This window comes from Hyaena hyaena, unplaced genomic scaffold (genome assembly GCF_003009895.1).
Source record: "Hyaena hyaena isolate Hyena2069 unplaced genomic scaffold, ASM300989v1 scaffold_668, whole genome shotgun sequence".
NCBI lineage: Eukaryota > Metazoa > Chordata > Mammalia > Carnivora > Hyaenidae > Hyaena > Hyaena hyaena.
In genome coordinates this window covers 978,223-998,966 of record NW_024081301.1, presented here as the reverse complement: position 1 = coordinate 998,966, position 20,744 = coordinate 978,223, and the positions used below count along the sequence as shown (strand labels likewise).

The 20,744-nt window shown below is 38.8% G+C and overlaps 1 protein-coding gene across 4 annotated transcripts in view; it reads left to right on the top strand.

Annotated features, from left to right (window-relative positions):
• Positions 1-994: 994 nt before the first annotated feature.
• The window catches only part of BBOX1 (gamma-butyrobetaine hydroxylase 1), a 61,593-nt gene continuing 41,843 nt past the window's right edge, over positions 995-20,744 (top strand). Inside the window, exons 1-4 of one of the 4 annotated variants that reach the window (XM_039217103.1) lie at positions 995-1,131; positions 1,752-1,853; positions 9,133-9,386; positions 10,698-10,812. In XM_039217103.1, coding sequence (XP_039073034.1) covers positions 9,168-9,386; positions 10,698-10,812 — 334 coding nt within the window. In that variant the 5' untranslated portion in view covers positions 995-1,131; positions 1,752-1,853; positions 9,133-9,167. Of the gene's footprint in view, positions 1,132-1,575; positions 1,854-1,896; positions 2,385-9,118; positions 9,387-10,697; positions 10,813-20,744 lie in introns of those variants that run through there. The other 3 variants (XM_039217104.1, XM_039217102.1, XM_039217105.1) reach the window with 3 other exon arrangements.

The window sequence follows — 20,744 nt, the reverse complement described above, 5'->3', positions numbered from 1 at the left end:
GTCCTCTGAGAAATTCCTGGTTTTTTTTTAATATTAAAAGATTTCTCATAGTCAAGGGTAGGATTTGTTTGTTGTTTTTTTTTCAACATGGGAATTAATTCTTTATGTGCAGGATTTAAAATTTGAACTATTGGATGTGGGGGGGGAGGGGGGATGCTCATGGAGGAGGGCACTTGTGGGGATGAGCACTGAGTGTTATGTGGAAACTAATTTGACAATAAACTATTTGTAAAAAAAAAAAAACCAACAGGAAAAAAAAATTATCCAGTTTACAGAACAAAGAGAAAAAAAGATTAAAGACAAGGAACAAACAAACAAAAAATTTGAACTATTGGGTCACCTGGGTGGCTCAGTTGGTCGAGCATCCAATTCTCTAACTCTTGATTTCAGCTCAGGTCATGATCTCACAGTTTCGAGTTCTAGCCCCACATCTGGCTTTGCTCTAGCAGCACAGAGCCTGCTTGGGATTCTCGCTGTCCCTCTCTCTCTGCCCCTCCCCTGCTCATGCTGTCTTTGTCTCTCTCAAAATAAATAAAACAAACTTAAAAAACAAAACCAAACTTGAACTATTGATAGGTTTGTTTTTGTTGTTTCGTTTTGTTTCACTCTTCCATAAGAAGCCATGTACATGCAACGCATTTTTTTCAACAACTTTCTTAAACCTGGAACGTAATTTACCTAATTGACTCCAGTGATAGTTATGGTTTATTTCACAAAATGTGAAATAAAAATTAGTTGAATGTATTTCTATGATGTCATCTGAACATTTAAAATATAAGGAACTGATTGCTTCTGGCATACACACAATCTCAGTTACTGCGGGTTTAAAATGCGGGTAGCATTTATGAGGATACGCCATGTGCACATACCCTCCTCCCACACTTGGGAAAAAAAACCCTGCTGTTATTTTCACTGGATGCTGGGTGTCAGTAATTTGACCTGGGGACATGAGGGAAAGGGGGACAAAGATGGAGGATGGATGACAAATGAAGGGACATCGTTGAAATTTTAAGTCGCTGACAGGGCATCATTGAGGAAGGGGACGCTGCAGTTCTGGAAGGGACAGTTGTCCTGGGCGAGAAACCACAGCAGAGGCCATGGGAGAGTCGGGCTGCATTTCCTCTCTCCAGGGTTAGCTCTTTTGTTCATGCCTGCTTGTCTCACAGCTGTGAGAGTCCTTCAGGCAAGAAACTACATGTTGCAGGCTGAGGCTGCTTCAGTGTCTTTCGGGCAGGGTGCTTTTGTGGGAGGAAGGCGGAGGGCTCAAGTGTCTCTCCCTCGGATTTCAGTTGTCATCTATAGACTCTCTTCTAATGGGGTCTTTTCCCCATTAGGAACTAGGACTTGAGACTCGTCCACCAGCCCTCCCCCTGCACTGGGCACTCTCCATCTGAATGCCTGGCAGCCAGGCTTTGGGTCCCTGGCACACTGCTCACCCCGGCCTTTCCCTTTGGTTGCCCTCAGGCCTGTGTAATTGTAAGTCAAGTCACTGGGCAACCAGGTGCATTCAGAAAAGCCCCATGGTCTCTGGCAGCTACTGTTCATTTCAGCCAAAGCTGAAGAGGAAGGAGGGCATCGGGCTTAAGGGGACCCATCCCAGCCTTCCTCCCAGCCCCTGAAATAGTCAAGTTCCCTCCAAAGAGGCTCAAATGGAATATTCTATGGGCAAGTAGATACCACATCAACTCTGCTGAGGTGGGAGCTGGCAGCTCCTCCCTGTTAAATGTGTGTCTCAATGTCTTTTCTTCAAGTGACTTTTACAGCAAAAGAGCTGTCACTGTGAACAGATGAGACAGGAGTCTCCGTCACTTGCTTCATTGCTGCTGCTGACTCAGGGTCAGGAGACCAGACAGGTGAGAACTGCCCTTCCTTCTATCAGGAAAGACTCTGAACTAAGACAATGCTTTCACTGAGTCTGGGGGTTTTGTGGTTTCAGGCACTAATAGGGGTTTCAGTATTTCCTCTTTCTAACTGCTTCTTCTCTAGGCCATAAAATCTCTTTCCTTCCCTTCCTTTCCCCTTCTCCTTCCCCTTCTCTTTCCTTCCCTCCCCCCCTTCCGTCTCTCTTTCTCTCTTTCTTTCTGCTTCCAAGCTCCCTTCAGGAGTTGCTACACCTTCGGGTTGGGACAACCTTGCTCATTTGCAAACCCCAGCAGTGTGTGGGGGCAGGGCTTCTGTGGAGCCGCCAGGAGCAGAAAGAAAGGCTCCCAAGTAGTAGCATTACATCAGATGTCAGACCTAGAGAAACAGCGGGCAGATCAATCTGGGATATGCTGGTAACCAGGAGGCTCCCTCCCCACAAAGGACGTTGAGGATCAAAGCTGACCTTTCCTTTCCTCAGTGAATTTTGCATGGTTTGGCGCCTAAAGCACATCTGAGAACAGGTATGACTGAGCTCATCTTTGCCTTATTTGAAGAGCTTCAGGTCTGTGGATGGTGGCGGGGGTGGGGGGGTGGTATCCAATTGGAAATCCAGGCACATGTGTCTCCCAGCCTTGTGGGCTGCGATGGGGATGGTCCATCAGGCATTTGGAATAGGCTTGATTTTGGAATGCAGTGGATCTGATTGCTTCTTGGCAGTTTTCCTTTCCCAATTATGTTTGGCTTCGTCTGGTAGTCAAGTTACTTTACAGTCCCTAAGCTGATCCAGAAAGCATACAGAGGGGACAGAGAGCATACTGTCTAAAAAATAGACTGGGTGGTGGGAAAGGGAGGTTTCTGGCTGGATTTGGAAATATTCACTGAATAATCCACAATCCAGCCCAAAGAAAGGGACTATATACCTTGGCCCTTTGTGAAGTCCAAAAAGCTGAATGTAACATGCTTTTCTAGAATACTGATCAATTAAAACTGAACTTTGTGTGTGCTTTCAATTGTTTTTGCTTTTGAATGTAGTTCAAGTGGAGATATGACAGGTATCTTGAATTGATTTTATTATACAACATAGAACTTCTCATAATGAATATATGTTCTGATCCAAAGATTTAACAGTCATAAAATCTAGACCTAATAAAATACATTACATCAGCAAACAAATACTTTGATAAAGGAGCCTCAATCTGAATGTGGTAATCTTTTTTAATGTTTTTATTTATTTCTGAGAGAGAGAGAGAGAGAGACAGCATGAGCAGGAAAGGGTGAGAGAGAGAGAGAGGGAGATACAGAATCTGAAGCAGGCTCCAGGCTCTGAGCTAGCTGTCAGCACAGAGCCTGACGCGGGACTCAAACCTACGAACCGTGAGATCATGACCTGAGCCGAAGTCGGACGCTCAACCGACTGAGCCACCCAGGCGCCCCTCAATGTGGTAATGTTTATCAGAGTGAAACTTTTTATAAAACTTTTTTCCTTTTTATAATTTAGGAAGGAAGTGTTTGCACAAAATTTGATACTTTAAACAAGATAGCAGGCAGAATGGTAAACCTACTTAAGAGAATGGGGACTGTTTTTCCTAATGGCTTTATAGAATTCATTAGTCACAGAAGTCTATTCATGAATTATTAAATAGCTCAGTCACTTACTAAATCAAGTTAAAAACAAATAAAAAACAACAGCCTCTAAGTTGAAGGCCCTTAGGTAGGGAGTGTAATGAGTAGAGTGGGCATGTATTCAAATGATACTAAAGTTCAGACACTCCAACACTGACAGTCTGGTCAACCTCTACCTTACCAAGTGGAAATGAGTTGGTTTTATGATTTAAAGGTTGATATATAAAAGAATAGTAATACTTTCTAAGCCTTTATGGTGTAATGTCTGGAAAACTTTCTGCCCTCTTCTTGCAATGATGAAATGTCGGATGGTGAGGTCAACTAACAACCAACAAACTTGAGATTTGGCTACGATTTTAATAGGACATTTTTGGTAACTTAAAAGTATTGCCTGGAAAATTATTCAGCCACACATTCTCCATGATGTAGTACTGAGTAATGGTCAAGTTACTACTTCCTCTGCTTTCAAGTCAATTGCTTCACCTGCCCAGGCTCAAGGTCACCTATAAAATAGAAATGATAGCACTGAATTCATAGTTTCATGAATTAAATAAGGATTAAATAAGGTTAAGGTAATTGAAACCATCAGCAGAGGGGCCATAACATAAATACTAAATAGTCTTATGCATACAACACACACACACACACACACACACACACACACACAAACTCTGTCTTTGTGTCATACAATTTGTATGTTTCTTGCATTCTGATTATTTTCTGATCTTACCACCTAGAAGCAAAAGGTGAAACACAGGAGAGAATCCTGCCATCTGATAGCAGGTCTGATAACTTACCTAAAGAAGAGAAAATGGAAATTAACAGATGCTGACATTGATGACATGAGCCCGCTCTATTCTTTCCTTCTCTTATGAAAAACAGTAAAACATTATAGTGTTTTATTTTAGGGGTGAGTAATCTAATACATGAATCAGCCTTCTCAGACGTATTAAGTTCCATCAATTTAAATTTTGTGTAGAGTAAATCAACTTCCTAAGAATCCTATCTCAAACCCACGAGTCAAGTTAGCTATAATTAGTGTTTGAGAAATTTTTGCACTCTCTTTTATTAGGACTAGAAAATATTTATATGTGCACAGTGAAATGGCAAACCTAGATTTGGAGCAACCTCTCCTTCTAGCCAACTTTGTGGGCTTGGACAAATAACACCCAGTATCTCTGAGCTTCCATTGTCCTTGCTTCTCAGATGAGGCACTGAGCCCAGTGATATCACAAGTTGTTTCTTTCAGGCTCTGAGAGTTCTAGTTCTAGGTTCTTTATTTCCAAGATCAATGCATAAAGTAACTTTCAGAGCTACTTTCTCAAGTTTCCAAACAGTGCTGGAGAAAATGAGCCGACAAAACTTGAATTTATAAAATTTTTAAAAAGATAAAAACCACACCCATCACTGAAGTAGAATAATCTCTAAAACAGATGGTTTAGTTGTGCCAAACAGGAGTCCCAAATAAACTTCTAATACTCTGAAGGGGAAAAATATGGTGAGTCTGTTATAAAGGAACACACACACACACACACACACACACCCAGTGATGGATTAAATTAAAAGAAATCTATTCTTTCAGACTGGAATCCCCCTGATCCAAGATCTGCTTTTCAGGACAAGCAAGTCTACTCCTTCCAACCAAAACCAATCTGATATTTCATAAACCAAATTTTAATTGTGAGTAAGGAGAAGCCCAATAATAACTAAGTCCTAAAAACAAATAAACATTTTTGTTTTATAGGTGTTCCTTAATTTAGCAGAAAGTATATTCATGACTTCAGTATAGATTTATGAATTTAGCAAAGAGTATATCTATATCTATATGGCTAGGAATATCTATTTTTTCCTTTTCTTTTCCTTCAGAGAAACACGATGGTTTATCAAATAACTACATGTCCATGATGCTTCAAAAGGGGTCAATCTAATAGGTCAAGTAGGCTAAATGGAGGAACAGATTTCAACAAATCATATTCATGTACAAATCTATAAGCTTTCAGACAGAATTTGCCTTTAAATACTTATGATCCTTGATTTTTCTTTCTTTTTGAATGTTCATTGCATTTGCCTCAATAGAGCCTGAAATAAACCAAGATAAGTTAAAGAGAGAAACCATTTTCCCATTTCTCTCTGCTTTTGTTTAGATTACCATTCACATGCGTCATAAACTGAGAAAGGGATAGTGAAGAGTAGAAATGACCCGACAAGTTCCTTCACAGATACCCAAACAATTTAACTGCAGCAACACCCAAGTTTTTCCAGTTCTACCACACTCTCCCATGTGCCTCGGGCAACTCCCATCAGCACCTGGTCCTGATGAAGCCTCCTCTCTTGAAATAACCCTCCTCAGAATATCCTTTGGCCAAGCCGGCAGGGGGAAAGAGTCAGGTTCCCCTATATCTGGAAGTGCGTTTCCCTGTCCAGTTCAAATGTGTTAGGTAGAAGAAGGAGAGAAAAAAGAGACAGGTGGAAAGCTTCAATTGGCAGGTTGGAATGTAATTAGTGTTTGTTGGTACAGATGTCTATAAGTGTGGGATACGGGCATAGTGCCATCTTTAAGCACAGAGACGATGTTTATTATGGTGGAAAATGTGCCCTTCAAATGTATCTATTAAGAATCGATGTATTAAGTTCTAGTTTTGTGAAAATTCTTTGAACCACAACATTTTCAAACTCATTAATGAATACATTTTGGGAAATGAGTTGGGGCTAGTGTACATGTCAACATACATGGAATGCTGATGATAAAGATAAATGGAAATAATTTATTTTTTTCTTAATTGTATTACTCCCTTGGAGAACTTACGATGGGTTCTACTATCATCTGTATGCTGATATCCCCTAACCTCTTTTTTCAGTGGCTTAGTCAGGTAATTGCAGTATATTTTTCATTGGGTTGTAATGAAGACTCAATGAGTCATTGTATGTGAAGCACTTCAAATATGAGTGGCATGAAAAAGGCATTTGGTAAATGTAAACTATTACTAATATTGTAATATTACCATCAATATAATTAAAACCAATATTCTTATTGTACAACCAAACTAGTTATTCTTTTGTAAGATGCCATAAACAATTACCACTATTTTTCCAATCTCTCAAGGCAAAAAAAATAAAAATGAAAGAAAGAAATGAAAAATAAACCACCTTCTTCCTTCATTAAGGCATTAATTTTTCTTCTTTTCATACTAGAAATATCACATCTGTTCTATATTGTATAATTCGAAGCCCACATTTTGAAAGACACTTGTAAACTGGAAAGTGACCATGAACCCTGAAAAGTACAGAATCTAGAGATCACATATTATAAAGAGCAGGCTGAAAAGTTTAGTAGATTTAGAGAAGAGAGGGGATGAAGGAGACACCTGATTATGGACCATCATAATTGAAGAACTATTATAGTAGGATAAATACATCCTATACTATTTTGAAAAATCAGGCAAAGATCAGTATGAAAAATCTATTTTAAAAGGTGGTTATGTTCTCAGTATAAAGAGGATGAGCTTGAAAACTACATATGTTCATTGTGTGTATGTGTTGATATTTTAAGGTATATTTTGCCTTTGATTTTTGGCAAGTAATTTTAGCATGTGAATAATCCACCAGTTTATAAATAGATCAGGTTAAGTACCAAAAAGAATAAACAACAAGGTAAACAAACTAGGATACATGCATGTCTTTTTTCCTGCTTCTGTTTTGCCTGTGGACATTCCATCATCCATGTTTATATTTATTTGCTATGAAACCAGAACCTTCTCTATCTCTCCATCTGATTGCCACCTGCTGAAAAGAACATAGCCTTGTAACGAGAAGAAGGCTTGGTATTACCACATGTCTGGTAAACACAGCCACGTCTCCATATGGGTGTCTATAGGAACAAGGAATTAGTATGCATTTAGAAGCATTGATCACATCCTGTAAGACTTCCTCAAATAGACATTTTCTCTAAAGAGGTGTCCTATAACCTCTCAGACAACTCTTGGTGACATTTGGACCTAACCTTATTTTCTTGTTTACTTTCACAATGATCTCACTTTTTCTTCCACTCTGGAACTTCATGGTGATCTTTGAACTTTTGGTACAGCATGTCAGACACAAAGAAGATGCCTCTGGAGCATCTGGGGTGGCTCAGTCAGTTAAGCACCCGACTCTTGGTTTTGGCTCAGGTCACGATCTCACTGTGTCGGGCTCGTGTTGAGCATGGAGCCTGCTTAAGATTCTCTCTCTGTCTCTCTGTCTCTCTCTCTCTGCCCTTCTCTCCTGCTCATGGTCTCTCTCTCTCTTACACACACAATAGATAGATAGATGATAGATAGATAGATAGATAGATACATACATACATACATACATACACACACACACAAATAAACAAAAGCTTTTAAAAAGAAGATGTGCACTATTATTTGAAAAATAAGTTTAACTTTGTATATAAGAATGAATAAAGAGGACTATTTTCTGTATTTGATATTTTATTCTGCTTGTCGTTGAACCCTCCAGTGCTTATTGCAGTGCCTGGTACATAAAAGGGAATTGTTATACAGTCACTCTGTGTGTGTTTGTGTATGTGTGTGAGCCTCCCTTTCGTGCAAGACAATGAAGTCTTCTATCATCACATGTCACCTTCTGTTCATGATGGGCTAATCATTATATCTACTTCTTCCATATAAATTCTACATTGTCCATGTAAGTTCTATTTCTTCTAAGTAAGTTTAGAGTCCTGGAAAATAATGTGTGAAAAAAGGGAGATTCAGAACACTGACACAATTTCTGAAGGCCAAATATGTAGTCATTAATGCAATCATAATCAATGCTGATGTACTTAGTCTATAATACCTCGTGCCTGTCCTTTCAGTTATATATTCTTCGTGTGTTTCTTACTAAATTTGGTGTGTTTCTTACTAAAAAGAAGTCATGTATTCCTAAGTAAAGTGAAGTTTTATAAAAATACTCAGCAAAGGTTTAGATTAAATGAACCAAAATACCCGTATTAAAACAGAAAATCCCAGAGAACAAATCAAGCAAGATGAGAGTGGGGAGCCTGCAGAAACTGGGAGCTATTATACTACACTTAGAAAATGAATTGTATAAGTAAAACAGTAAATAATAGGATAGAAATGGCACAATGTACCAGATTACAGTCTCTGTTAAAATCAATAAATTGCATTAATATTTCCCTCAGTAGATCAAGTTTACTCATTTAGTGTCATAAAAACATTTTTTTCCGAAAGGCACGTGCAACTGGATGTCAATTAAAATAGCACAGGTATGATTAGTTACACTTTCAATTTGTGCAGCATTTTTGTCCTTTAAAAAATTTTTCAGAGCTTTTATGCAAACATAATTATCAAAGTGCCTGTGTCATTGGTTCTGAACTTATTATCTAAAATTTCTGGAAGAAACAAGGAATTCTTTTCATCTGGATCCTGATTCGGCACATTTATTTACTTTTAGTCACTGTGTTTCTGTTTACAGCATGTGAGATACTCTCAGCAGAACAAAGTCCCCGCGTTAATCAGTCAAACCAAAGACTCTGGCAGCTGACTGAGCAGCAGGAGCCAGAGTCCACTTGAATTGTTCACACTCTTAGAAGTCAAGTTCGGACTTGATCCGCCTGAGATTCCTTTTAACACAGATTTGTCCTAGCAGGTAGCTGACCGGATTTACCTGCGAGGACCAGAAATATGCACTGTGCCATCCAAAAGGCAGATGTGGTGGAGGGGGCTCACTTGATGCACATCTTCTGGCATGATGGGGCAGAGTCTCTCTACCCTGCTGTCTGGCTGAGAGACAATTGCCAGTGCCCCGAGTGCTACCTGGATTCTGCAAAAGCACGGAAACTTCTCATCGAAGCTCTTGATGTGAACATTGGTATTAAAGGCTTAACATTTGACAGAAAAAAGGTAATTATCACTAAATTATCTCTCCTTTATCTCCCAAGTTCAGTGAAGGGGCTAGTCTCCAATAAGTTAAGTAATGAATTATTTTTCATTTGATCAAACATGGCCATGTGTGTGTTGTGCTTGGTGCAAAGTAGGCATGCTCAGTAAATGGAAGCTTCTGTTACTGTTGTTAGTGGTTTATTACTACTATTATTTTTAATAAAACTTACAGCATTGCTCATTATTCCTTCAGTAAGTGACAACCCTGAAGACACAATCAAACTATTTCTATAATAACAAGAATGCTTCTGGGACTCTGTTTACTCATCTGTAAAACAGGGATACTAACGGGACTTGTTTGTAGAGATGATGTGAGGATTCAGAGAGGTAATAGGGGTTAAAATGCTTAACATGGTGTCTGACATGCAGTGAGCCCTGAAAAACTTGTATTGACTACTGTATATTTAATCAAATGACTGAGTCGATATGCAAAGTTTGTTCTATAACTCCGGAAAATAAACCTCTCAAAACCATAGAGTAGATGTGGCCACCAGCCTGTGTTTCTCTCTTCCAAACTAACTAGGATAGTTCTCAGAAAAGCAAGTATGACCGCGAGGCCATGGGTCTTCCCTCTCTTGTCTTCATCTGAACTGAAGGACTTTACTCCCAGGGTTCACTGCTTACTAGCTGTGTGACCTTAGAAATATTTACTCTGATATTCCTCACTTGGAAAATGTGAATAAGAGTAGTACCTTCTTTCCAGGGTTGTATGAGGACTACAGGAGTTATGCCTGTAGTGTTCGTTATACAGGATGCACTCAGAGTGCTGTTGTCCTGTATTATTATGACATTAATTAATGTCATATTAATTATTAATCATATTATTAAGTATTAATCATATTAGTAAGTATTAATATTATTATGATGATGATCTGCCTCATCATCATCATTTCCTAGTTCTGATACTCTTGGAAGGAATATTAAATTCAGTAAGAGCTGACTTTAAGTCATCACAGAAAGTTTGGAAACAACAGATTTAGGAAATACAGAGTAAGAACTTCAGATCTAGCCAGATTTTGCTTCTTCTGTGATATTTAAGGGGCCTCAGACCTCCGATATATCCCCTCAGCTTCCAGTTCTCTTGTCTTCCAAAAGTCTATTCTATGTGTGTGAGTACATAAATAAAAATAAAAAATAAAATAAAATAAAAAGCAAGGGCTAGTTGGATCCCCTGCTTATCTTAAATTAACATTAAAAAATAGAGCAATAAGGAATGAAAGTACATAGAAGCATAATATACATATAGGTGATATCTGCTTTCTGTGTTATAAGGTTTATATCACGTGGCCAAATGAGCATTACAGTGAATTTGAAGCTGACTGGCTGAAGAAAAGATGCTTTTCACAGCAGGCCAGAGAAAAACTCCAAAGAGAATTATTTTTGCCAGGTAACCTTGCCATGGTCTTCAATGTCTTTTAAAACTCTTATGGTAAGACATTTGCTCAGGAGCAGATATAGACCCTTGTGCCTTGGTTACACCGTTATTATAATTTATGCAGGATGTTTAATGACTTACCAACACAGATCGTTTGGGTAGAGATGAAAGGAAATATAGAGGAGTTCTAGACATTCAAAAGAGACAGGAAAAGGCAAAGTGCACCAAACTGGTATGCTTGTCATCTAAAGTGAAAACTGGTACACCAGACACACCCTGAGTGTTCTCAGCAAAGGAGCAGGATGAACCAGAGGCACACTCACCCTTCTTAATTCTAAAGCCAGAACAACACAAAACCAATGCAGCAGGAATTCCTAACCTGGTATCCACAGATAAAAGTATGTGATCCCTGAGCCCCATGAAATTATATGAATGGCCTTGAGTGTGCACGGAGCATGTGTGCAAGTGTATGTGTGCATGCATGTGCACAGCAAATCTGTGTGGGGAGAGTTAGTGGGTCTCAAGAGAATCAGTGACCACAAAAATGTTCAGAATATCTGCACTAGATGGATTAGGTGGAAAAAGGCTTTATTCTTGAGCCAAGAGACAGAATAAAAGAAATACTTAATACCGGTAGAAAGTGAATTGTTTTCTTTCTAGATGTTTTGAAGATTTGTATCATAAGACTATGTGATTCAAAGGCAGATTCCCAAAATATAATGATTCTTATGTATTTACTAGAACTTGACTTCTACAAATACAATAACGAGGCAAGTCTACCTGAACTGTCTTTTCTACCATTAACCAGATACATCAGACTGGCCCTGCTGAAATCTGTAACACCAAGAGAGAGATTTCACCTTACTCCTTTCAGATCCGAAATTCTCAAACATGTACAATAAGTGGTTTCAAATGCGAGGTTTACAACAGTTTACTGGGTGTGGAGATGTTATTAATTAATAACCTTGAACCACATAGCCTCACCTTGTCCTGTGGTTATCGATAGGGCACGAGGGCGTCTGGATGGCTCAGTCAGGTAAGCATCCAACACTTGATTTCTGCTCAGGTCACAATCTCATGGTTTTTTGAGTTCAAGCCTCGCATCAGGCTCTGTGCTGGCAGCATGAAGCTGCTTAAGATTCTCTCTCTCTTTCTCTCTCTCTCTCTCTGTTCCTTCCCCACTCACACTGTCTCTGCCTCTCTCAAATAAATAAATGAACTTAAAAAAATTAGGGCTTGATATTGTCCCCTTCCTGTTCAGGCATAGGCCAGTGTTGTCGAGAACTAGGTTCCTCTATGTCCCTCTATGTCCTTAGTCTCATCACTCGGACAACTCACAAGGTTTTGCTCTGGCGCTTTCTGTCTAAACCACCAGGAATCTACTTTCTTCTTTATCTAGCCCAGCTAGCTGGTCGAATCCAGATGAGTATCAAGAAAAAGATGTTTATCCTGCCTTTCCCCAGTGAGTGTATTGTGCGGAGACTTCAAGGAGTCTCCAGTTACATAACTGAGTAGCAATAGTCTGGGTCAAAGAGCAGTTTCACAAATGTATTATTATTTTTTATTTATTTTAGATTTCTTTTGGCACTCAAAGTATTTTTCTTTAACTCTGCCCTAATTTTGCAATCCTGTTGCATTTTGCTTTCATTTCCTTCAAGTTCTTCTTTTGATTATTTCAGGGAATAAAAGCCAACTTTTTATTACAGCTTAAGCTTTTAAGCATTGTAAAAAGATACAGCCACCCTTCTCCATTAATATTTCTTGGTGAATGCAGTTTTTATAGCTTACATTTCTCAGTACCATCAGGCAGTAGCAAAGTGGAAATGATACTACACTCGGTTAAGTCGTGGAAAAATCCAGTCACACTGACAGCAGCAGTCATGAATAATATAAGGAGAACTGGCTGCTACTTAGACACTGGAAAAGACTTAAATGGTTTAAAACAAGATCAGATTTTTAAAATATATCCCCAAGCTGTGAAGTTGGTGGATGAGAAGGAGAAGCAATGAGCCATTTTTGGAGTATTGCTTCTGTGGCTCGATGCCTGTAGAATTTGACACCTTATTGATCTGCCATCACTTATTTTCAAACATTTAGGCTCCAGAACATGTAAACAAACTCAGTTACACTTGTGGAAGGATTTTGCTTTCCGGCCTCAGTGGCAATGTTACCTGTTCCGCTCTTTCCTTAGAGTGAGAAAAGACTTTTAAAATCTGGCATCAAGATGCAAACCACTTTTTCTTGATCTTCCCTTGGCATTAGGCTTCAAACTCAAAAATGAAAAGACATGATGATCGGCCAGCTTGTCCATGAACAGCTGGAAGGAAGAAGTGGATAATAGTCCTTCCCTCATAAATTTCAATCCAGTTGCACATATACTGGGCTCTGTTTTGTGCCAGAAACTCAGTACGGAACTACCGAGTTAAAAAAAAAAAAAAAAAAAAAAAAAAGACGCTGATTCTGCCCTCAAGGATTTATCATGTCTAGGAGGAGGACCCTCACCATGAAAACAAATAAGTGTAATAACATTATTTTAAGTGCAAGAAAGCATGCAAAGCAGGTTAATCATAACACAGAGGAAGGAATCTGAAGAGACAAAGACATAATCCTTAAAGCCAGGAATATGCAAGCTGGATTTTGAAGAATCAGTTTGTCAGACAAAGACAGTAACGAAGTTCTTGACAGAGAAAAGGGCATGTAGAAAATCATGGAAGTGTAAAATATCAGGGTAGGCATCAGAAATACCAGTTAGTTTAATATTGGTAAAGTTAACATCATTAAAGTCACAGGGAAGAGGGAAGGGGCCTAACCATGAAATGGCTTCAGTGCCCTAAAGGAGCTCAGTCCAAAACCCTCCGGCAAGGACATTTTCACAACTTAGAAATCAGGTGTATTCCCTTCCATTAATTTTCCAGGTTGATTTTCTTTCTTCCTATATGGCCAGAGAAGTGAGTTTAATATCTTTATAACTTTAAGAAGTTTGCTTTATTTTCTTTCCAATGCATTTGACATCTTCAGAGTTATATCATTCTGATTTTGGCCAAATGTATATAGTTTCTCAAATGCTTATAAAGCTTGTCGATATCTTCTTATCTTCCTTTTTCTGTGATTTCATTCTCCCCTCCTCCAGTAGCCTCTTTGGTTCTTGGTTTGTATTTATCTTACAAAAGAGAATGGAGTGATCAAAGCTTTACCGGAAATTCTTGGTCATTGTCATCTGTATTGGGTAGACTGGCATGGGGGGTGACAGGGAGCAGGGTTACTATAGCATCATTTAGAACTAGTCCTACAAAAAAATACTGAGAACTCAGCCTAGGGAAGTAGCAGAGATGATGGGGAAGGATTTGTATTCAGGAGAAACATATATTGACCTGTAGGACAAAAGGTTGTTGACCTTGTTCTCAATTCTCCACCAATGTAAAAGCTGACTGTTGAAGCCTAGCTTGTAAGTGTTTCCAAACAAATGAATGAAAATTGAAAACTTTAATAAAACATTGGAAACATGAAGATTCTTATTAAGGTAATTGTATTTTAAGGGCACTGGGGTGGCTCTATTGGTTAAGCATCCTACTTTTGATTTTGGTTCAGGTCATGATATCATAGTTCATGAGATCGAGCCTTGCATCCGGCTCTGTTCAGACAGTATTAAGCCTGCTTGAGATTCTCTCTGTCTCTGTCTGTCTCTGTCTCTCTCTTTCTCTCTGTCCCTCCCCAAATAATGCACAAAAGCATGCTCTCTCTCTCTCTCTCTCTCTCTCTCTCTCAAAATGTATAAATAAACTTAAAAAAGTAATTATATTTTAGTATATCACATTGAAATGATTATATATTGGGGTATAGGGTGACTCAGTCGGTAAGCATCCAACTTCAGCTCAGGTCATGATCTCATGGCCCATGAGTTTGAGCCCCATGTTGGGCTCTGTGATGACTGCTCAGAGCCTGCTTCAGATTCTGTGTGTCCCTTCTCTCACTGCCCCTCCCTGGCTTGTGCTCTTTCTCTCAAAAATAAATAACCATAAAAAAAAGAAGTGATGATACACTAACTTTGGTGTTTAACTTTTAGATGCAAAATTCCCAAAATATAATTGATAAGACTAAAATGGGAAAATTGATATATAGTATGATCTTACATGTATGAACCTAAATATTTGTTCTTTTTGTTAACATTCAGTGTCAGAATGAGTCCTCATTTTCTTTGAATTGGTACTGAAATATTTGTACACTATTCTCTGACTTTAATAATATTTGTTATTTCAAATTGAGGTTTAAAAGATAATAATTTGAAGAAAAGCTTTTTCCCATGGAAGTGGGCTGCTCACTTCTGTCAGCAGCCCAGGTACATTGTACAATCAGAAAAGAACATTTCCTCTCGGCTCATCATAGCAGAGCAATTTCGCACCTGTCCCTTTAATCAGTCCATAGCTACCCGTGATCAGTCCATAGCCATCAGTCCCTCTTTTGTTTCAAAAGGAACATGCCACAAAAGGGAGTCAAAACTCTCATGTAACTGTCAGGTCATTCTAAAACCTCTGTGCCTTTCACATGTCAAAAAAAAAAAAATAAGAGAGCTCCCCTTTTCTTGGAGAAAGCCATGTGTTGAAAAATCTTGAAGATAAAGATTTTTATTATGGTGCAAAGAACAGAGTAGGTCTGGTGCAGAGGCTATTTTTACAGAGACTTGTCAAAAAAGCAAAGATCACTATTTTTTTAACTAGCAAGTAATGAACATAATAAATATGTCTAACTCCCAACTCACAATTCACCCCTGTCCCTAAACCTTGCAACATACTTTGGCCGTTCCTGAAGCCCCAGAGGCAGAAGTCTGCAGTGCAAGTCAGGGATAGAGTGTGGGTCTTTGCTTTATATATTACTTGGTAATTAGAAAAAGGACTGGGAGCTTTTTTTTTTTTTTCAGGCTGCTCTAGAATGCTCCCACTGTATCAGGGTTGCCAGGTCGCTATGGTTTCAGAACAGCTCTGTTAAAATAGCTGCATCAGAACAATCAGTCCACCACATCAGGTACCCAAATGTTTTTCCTTCCCAAAAAAAGACCTGGTCAACATTCCCTTCCTGCCATCACCCAGGCTCATACTCTCATGCACAGGCGGGAGACTCACTCAAAGTCTTTGTATGTTTAAGAAAAGTCTTTCTTCTGTTTTGCCTATCCTATGTGACGTGGACCTACCGACGTTCAGAGAAATGTCTTTGGGATTTTGATGAAATGAATACAGGTGTCTTGAATGTCTGTGAGTCTATAAATGTGTATTTAGCTTCATTTTTCTCCATGCCATATTGATGTCTTCCAATGTGTCCTAGTTTTTACATGTCATTTATTATCCCACTCAATTTCTGCATTGTACCTGCTAAACCTGGGCATCATGTCTAAAAAGTCTAAAGTCCTTACATGGGATGGAGCTGCCCTTGGTCTGTCAGCGAGCCCAAGACAGGAGTTTCCCGGCTTGAAAAGAGCCTTGAGAAGAGCAGGTGCCACTGGTCTGGACATTGTTTCCACAGCCATCTGCTTACTGTTGGTTTTCACTTCTGAACCTACATAAGGTCCTCTTCCTTTCGCCGTTTCTTATCTCCACACATACTTCCAGCAAGAAAACATATAATTCCATACTCAGAGATAAATATTCAAGTAAGTCATTTTACAACTGGATATGTTACAGAATCTATTTAATTTTTAACATTTATTTATTACTGAAAAACAGAGAGAGACAGAGCATGAGCATGAGAGGGGCAGAGAGAGGGGGAGACAGAGAATCCGAAGCAGGCTCCAGGCTCTGAACTATTAGCACAGAGCTCGACATGGGGCTCAAACTCATTGACTGCGAGATCACGACCTGAGCCGAAGTGTGACGCTTAACCGACAGAGCCACCCAGGTGCCCCCTATAGAATTTTTTTAAAGCCTGTATGTTCTTTTATGACTTTTAAAAATTCTTAGATAAAAAACACTAATTATATTCTTTAAAAAAATCATTTTTTAGTTAGTTAACAACTTCATAAAATGAAGCCTCCTTGCATCAATGAATGTTAATGCTAAGCAGGACCTTGAAAAGCTGGTATCTTTCAAAGTCTTGAAAAAGTCTCAGGATAATTTTTGAGAACCTAAAGTAAATGCATCTTAATTAAGGAAGAGTGATTACAGTCTATTTTCTTTTCATATTTTCTCAGTCTACTCACCACATCCCAAATTAAGGAAAATATACGAACAGTTTTTACTCTTGGAAAAGGAATTTTCTGTTATTACACTAAAGTAATTTTATTTCTTTGAAAAGAGAGTAAAAGTAGAGAGGGTTTTCTTCAATGTGTGTAAAGCTTCAGTTTCTCGGGGCGCCTGGGTGGCTTAGTCAGTTAAGCGTCCGACTTTCGCTTAGGTCATGGTCTCGCGGTTCGCGGGTTCAAGCCCCGCGTTGGGCTCTGTGCTGACTGCCAGCTCAGAGCCTGGAGCCTGTTTCAGTCTGTGACTCCCTCTCTCTCTGACCCTCCCCTGCTCACGCTGTCTCTCTCTCTCTCTCTCCTAGAAATAAATAAAACATTAAAAAAAAATTAAAAAAAAAAAAAAAGCTTCAGTTTCTCACAAACAAGGCTTGGCTTTTCTTATAGCCCAGGAATGAATTTTATAACATATGGCAGTTGGACTGCAAATTTTGAATTTGTAAATTTAGAAAATTCCAAATGGTGACAATTTCAAGAAGTGAAACTGGATAGCTTTATATGCTGAGTTTGTTTTTACCAAACCTACACATAAGTTATATGTTTAACCTGTCCTCTTTGCTAGTGCTTATACATCGGGAGATTCGCCAGTCAAAAAAGAGTAGGCAACTGATTAAAAAACTATTACTTCTCTCTTCTGGTTCCACTTTGCTTCTTTAAGATGGCAGACCACTGAAACACACAGCATTAGTTTTGAGATAATAGATATCTTCATCATACTTAAATTTTTTTCCTTGAAATATCATTAAATTAAAAATCTATCAAATTATACTTAATTTCTCTATGAAAACTAATATGAAAGCAATCAGCATTCAGAATTAAATAATTATTTTGAGAAATTAAATATCACACACAAAAATTTCTTCCTTGAAATTCCAATCCCAAACTTTCAAATGTGTCAATGGGGAAAAAAAATGAATATTTTTTTTTCAATTTTCCTATTCCTACAGGGAAAAAAAGATTTTAAAAAATGATATTGCTATTTATACTTTCTATTGATTTGCCTAATTTCTAACTTAGTAAATTAAAAAAAATAATTTTTAAGCTCTATTCCATTCAATGGATTCTCTAACTTTACTATTTTTCTCAAAATTTTGTATTTTCTCAATCTGCAATTTCAATCTTAATCAAAAGAGCAACATAGCAATAAATCTGAGTGCTCTTGACCCTAGGCCTTGTTAGGTCTGCTTTTGAGCCACTTACTTTTCCATACCCCCAAATCTTCATCTGTAGATAGAAATAGTACCTACTTAACTGTCTTAACTAAGTAGCACCTGGTTGGGTGAAAAGCAATGTTGCACTTGACATATAAACTCACTTCATCTTCCCATCGTTGTCTCAGAAGCAGCTGTAAATAACTGGAGAACATTCCTGAGAGGGGCTTGACCCTCTTGAACAGTATATCGGTTTACAAAAAGAAAGAAAGAAGAAAAGAAAAAATGCAGAATTCTACAATTGAAATTCTTTCTCCTTTTCTCCCACTGGCTGTCAGGTTTCTATGCACACTGCCCCCTTGCCCAGAGAAGACTGATATTCAACAGGTTATGGGGGAAGGAATTATACAGGTTGTCCCTCTTGCCAACAGCTTAGTTGGAGCTTTTTATCATCTCACGGCCTGCTTACTGAAGCAAAATGGCCTCTGTTCACACCCACCCACAGCCCTGCAAGGTGATCTTCCTGATGCCCACCTTCATCTCCCTTCCCCTTTATCCAATGTCTCACTGCAGCATGATAAACTCGTAAGCCTTCACTGGAACTTTCCAAGCATCCCACAATCTGGTGCCTCTTCCACATCCGTGTAGATCCCTACTTTTGTCCAAGCCCTGACTGTTTCCTGGATCACTTATCCCATTCTTCCAGTCTGAATTGACTTCACCCATTCATTCTGCACCTCCCATTGCAGTGAAGCTCTTTGTCAGCAATTCCACCCTATGTTTCTATTATCCCTAAGCCAAATTACAAACTACAGATAAGAAAGAAAGCCCAAGGGGCCCCTGGATAGCTCAGTTGGTTAGGCATCTGACTGGCTCAGGTCATGATCTCACAGCTTGTGAGTTGAGCCCCACGTCAGGTTCTGTCCTGATGGCTCAGAGCCTGGAGCTGCTTTGGATTCTGTGTCTCCCTCTTTCTCTACCCATCCCGTGCTCACACTCTGTCTCTCTGTCTCTCAAAAATGAATAGTAAAACATTAAAAAAAAATTTAAAGAAAGAAATCCCAGAAAATAGACCTAATTTCACCAGTAATACTAAAATGCAAGGCTGTGGCTTTGACTCTCTGCAGTATCAACTTGACTTAGTTTCATAAATGACCTGAACTTCACTGTTCATAAGTTAAAAAAAAAAAAAAGGCAATGACGCTCAGTTTTGGAATGTGAAGAATAAATGATAAAATATAAGTACTTGTTCCCTTTTTTCTCCAGTTTAGTCAGACATGAACATAGGAGCAGAGGTATAGCAAAGAGTAGTTGGGTAAGGACAGAAAGGGAAATAGTGGCATGGCAAAGTCTTACATTTGAGTTCCCCTTACATGGAGAATAATCATGTCATATTCCTGACTAAAAACATGAGACTGGCTTAGAGGTAAACTGTTGGCATGAAAAGGATTTTAATCACTCAGAGATTGGTTTGAAGTCCGGGCAAAAATTTCATCTACCTGGCAGATAGTTTCATTTAAATAAATTTAAGGAAGACAATGAAAAGACCAGGCAACTATCAACTTAATTCCAATCAGGGATGTAGAAATATTTACTGAAGCTGGGGTGATCAGCAAAATTGGGAGAAAGGGGCTGTGTTACCTATTAGATAAGGACTGCTACAGATGAAAATGCCAGCCATCAGCAGATATATTATATTCCATGTATGAGCTACATCTTTTGATGAAAAAAATCTCTGATCCAAACTACCTACAATTTCATGACCATGTAAAAGTAGATAATCTTGGGGTGCCTGAGTGGCTCAGTCAGTTGAGCACTTTGGCTCAGGTCATGATCTTGTGGTTCGGGGGTTCGAGCCTCACATTGGGCTCTGTGCTGACAGCTCAGGGCCTGGAGCCTGCTTCAGATTCTGTGTCTTCTTCTCTCTCTACCCCACCCCCACTCATGCTCTGTCTTTCTCTCAAAAATAATTAAACATTAAAAAATTAAAAATAAATAAAAGTAAGTAAATCTCAGTAATGAAGATAAAGGAAAGGTATCTAAAGAGAACAATGTGTTCCTACAATCTTCTGAGTCCTATTTTTCAACTAAATAAGAAGCAAAGTCAGGTGAGCCTAAGTGGGAGGAGAAAGTAGAAGGTTTGAGGTTAGAGAACGTGAGAAATGATCAGCTAGTAAGTGAGAGTTAAGCAGACATTAGGGACACGCAATAAGATCAGTCATTGTGGTGTGTTTTCCTTCAGCCACTTTCATGTTCAGCTGCTCTGGTTCACGGGAAGACTTAATCTGGTACACTGTGTTAAATTGTGTATAGATAGTGTGTTATTTAAATTACCTAACAACCCTACAGGTCATTTTCATCCTGTGTTTTCTGGATGAATTGAGCTGAAAGAATGCATCACTTTCTTTTTTTTATTAAAATTTTTAACGTTTATTTATTTTTGAGATAGAGAGAGACAGAGTGCAAGCAAGGGAGGAAGAGCAGAGATGAAGAGGGAGACACAGAATCTGAAACAGGCTTCACAGCGCAGAGCCTGATGAAGGGCTTGAACTCACAAACTGTAAGATCAT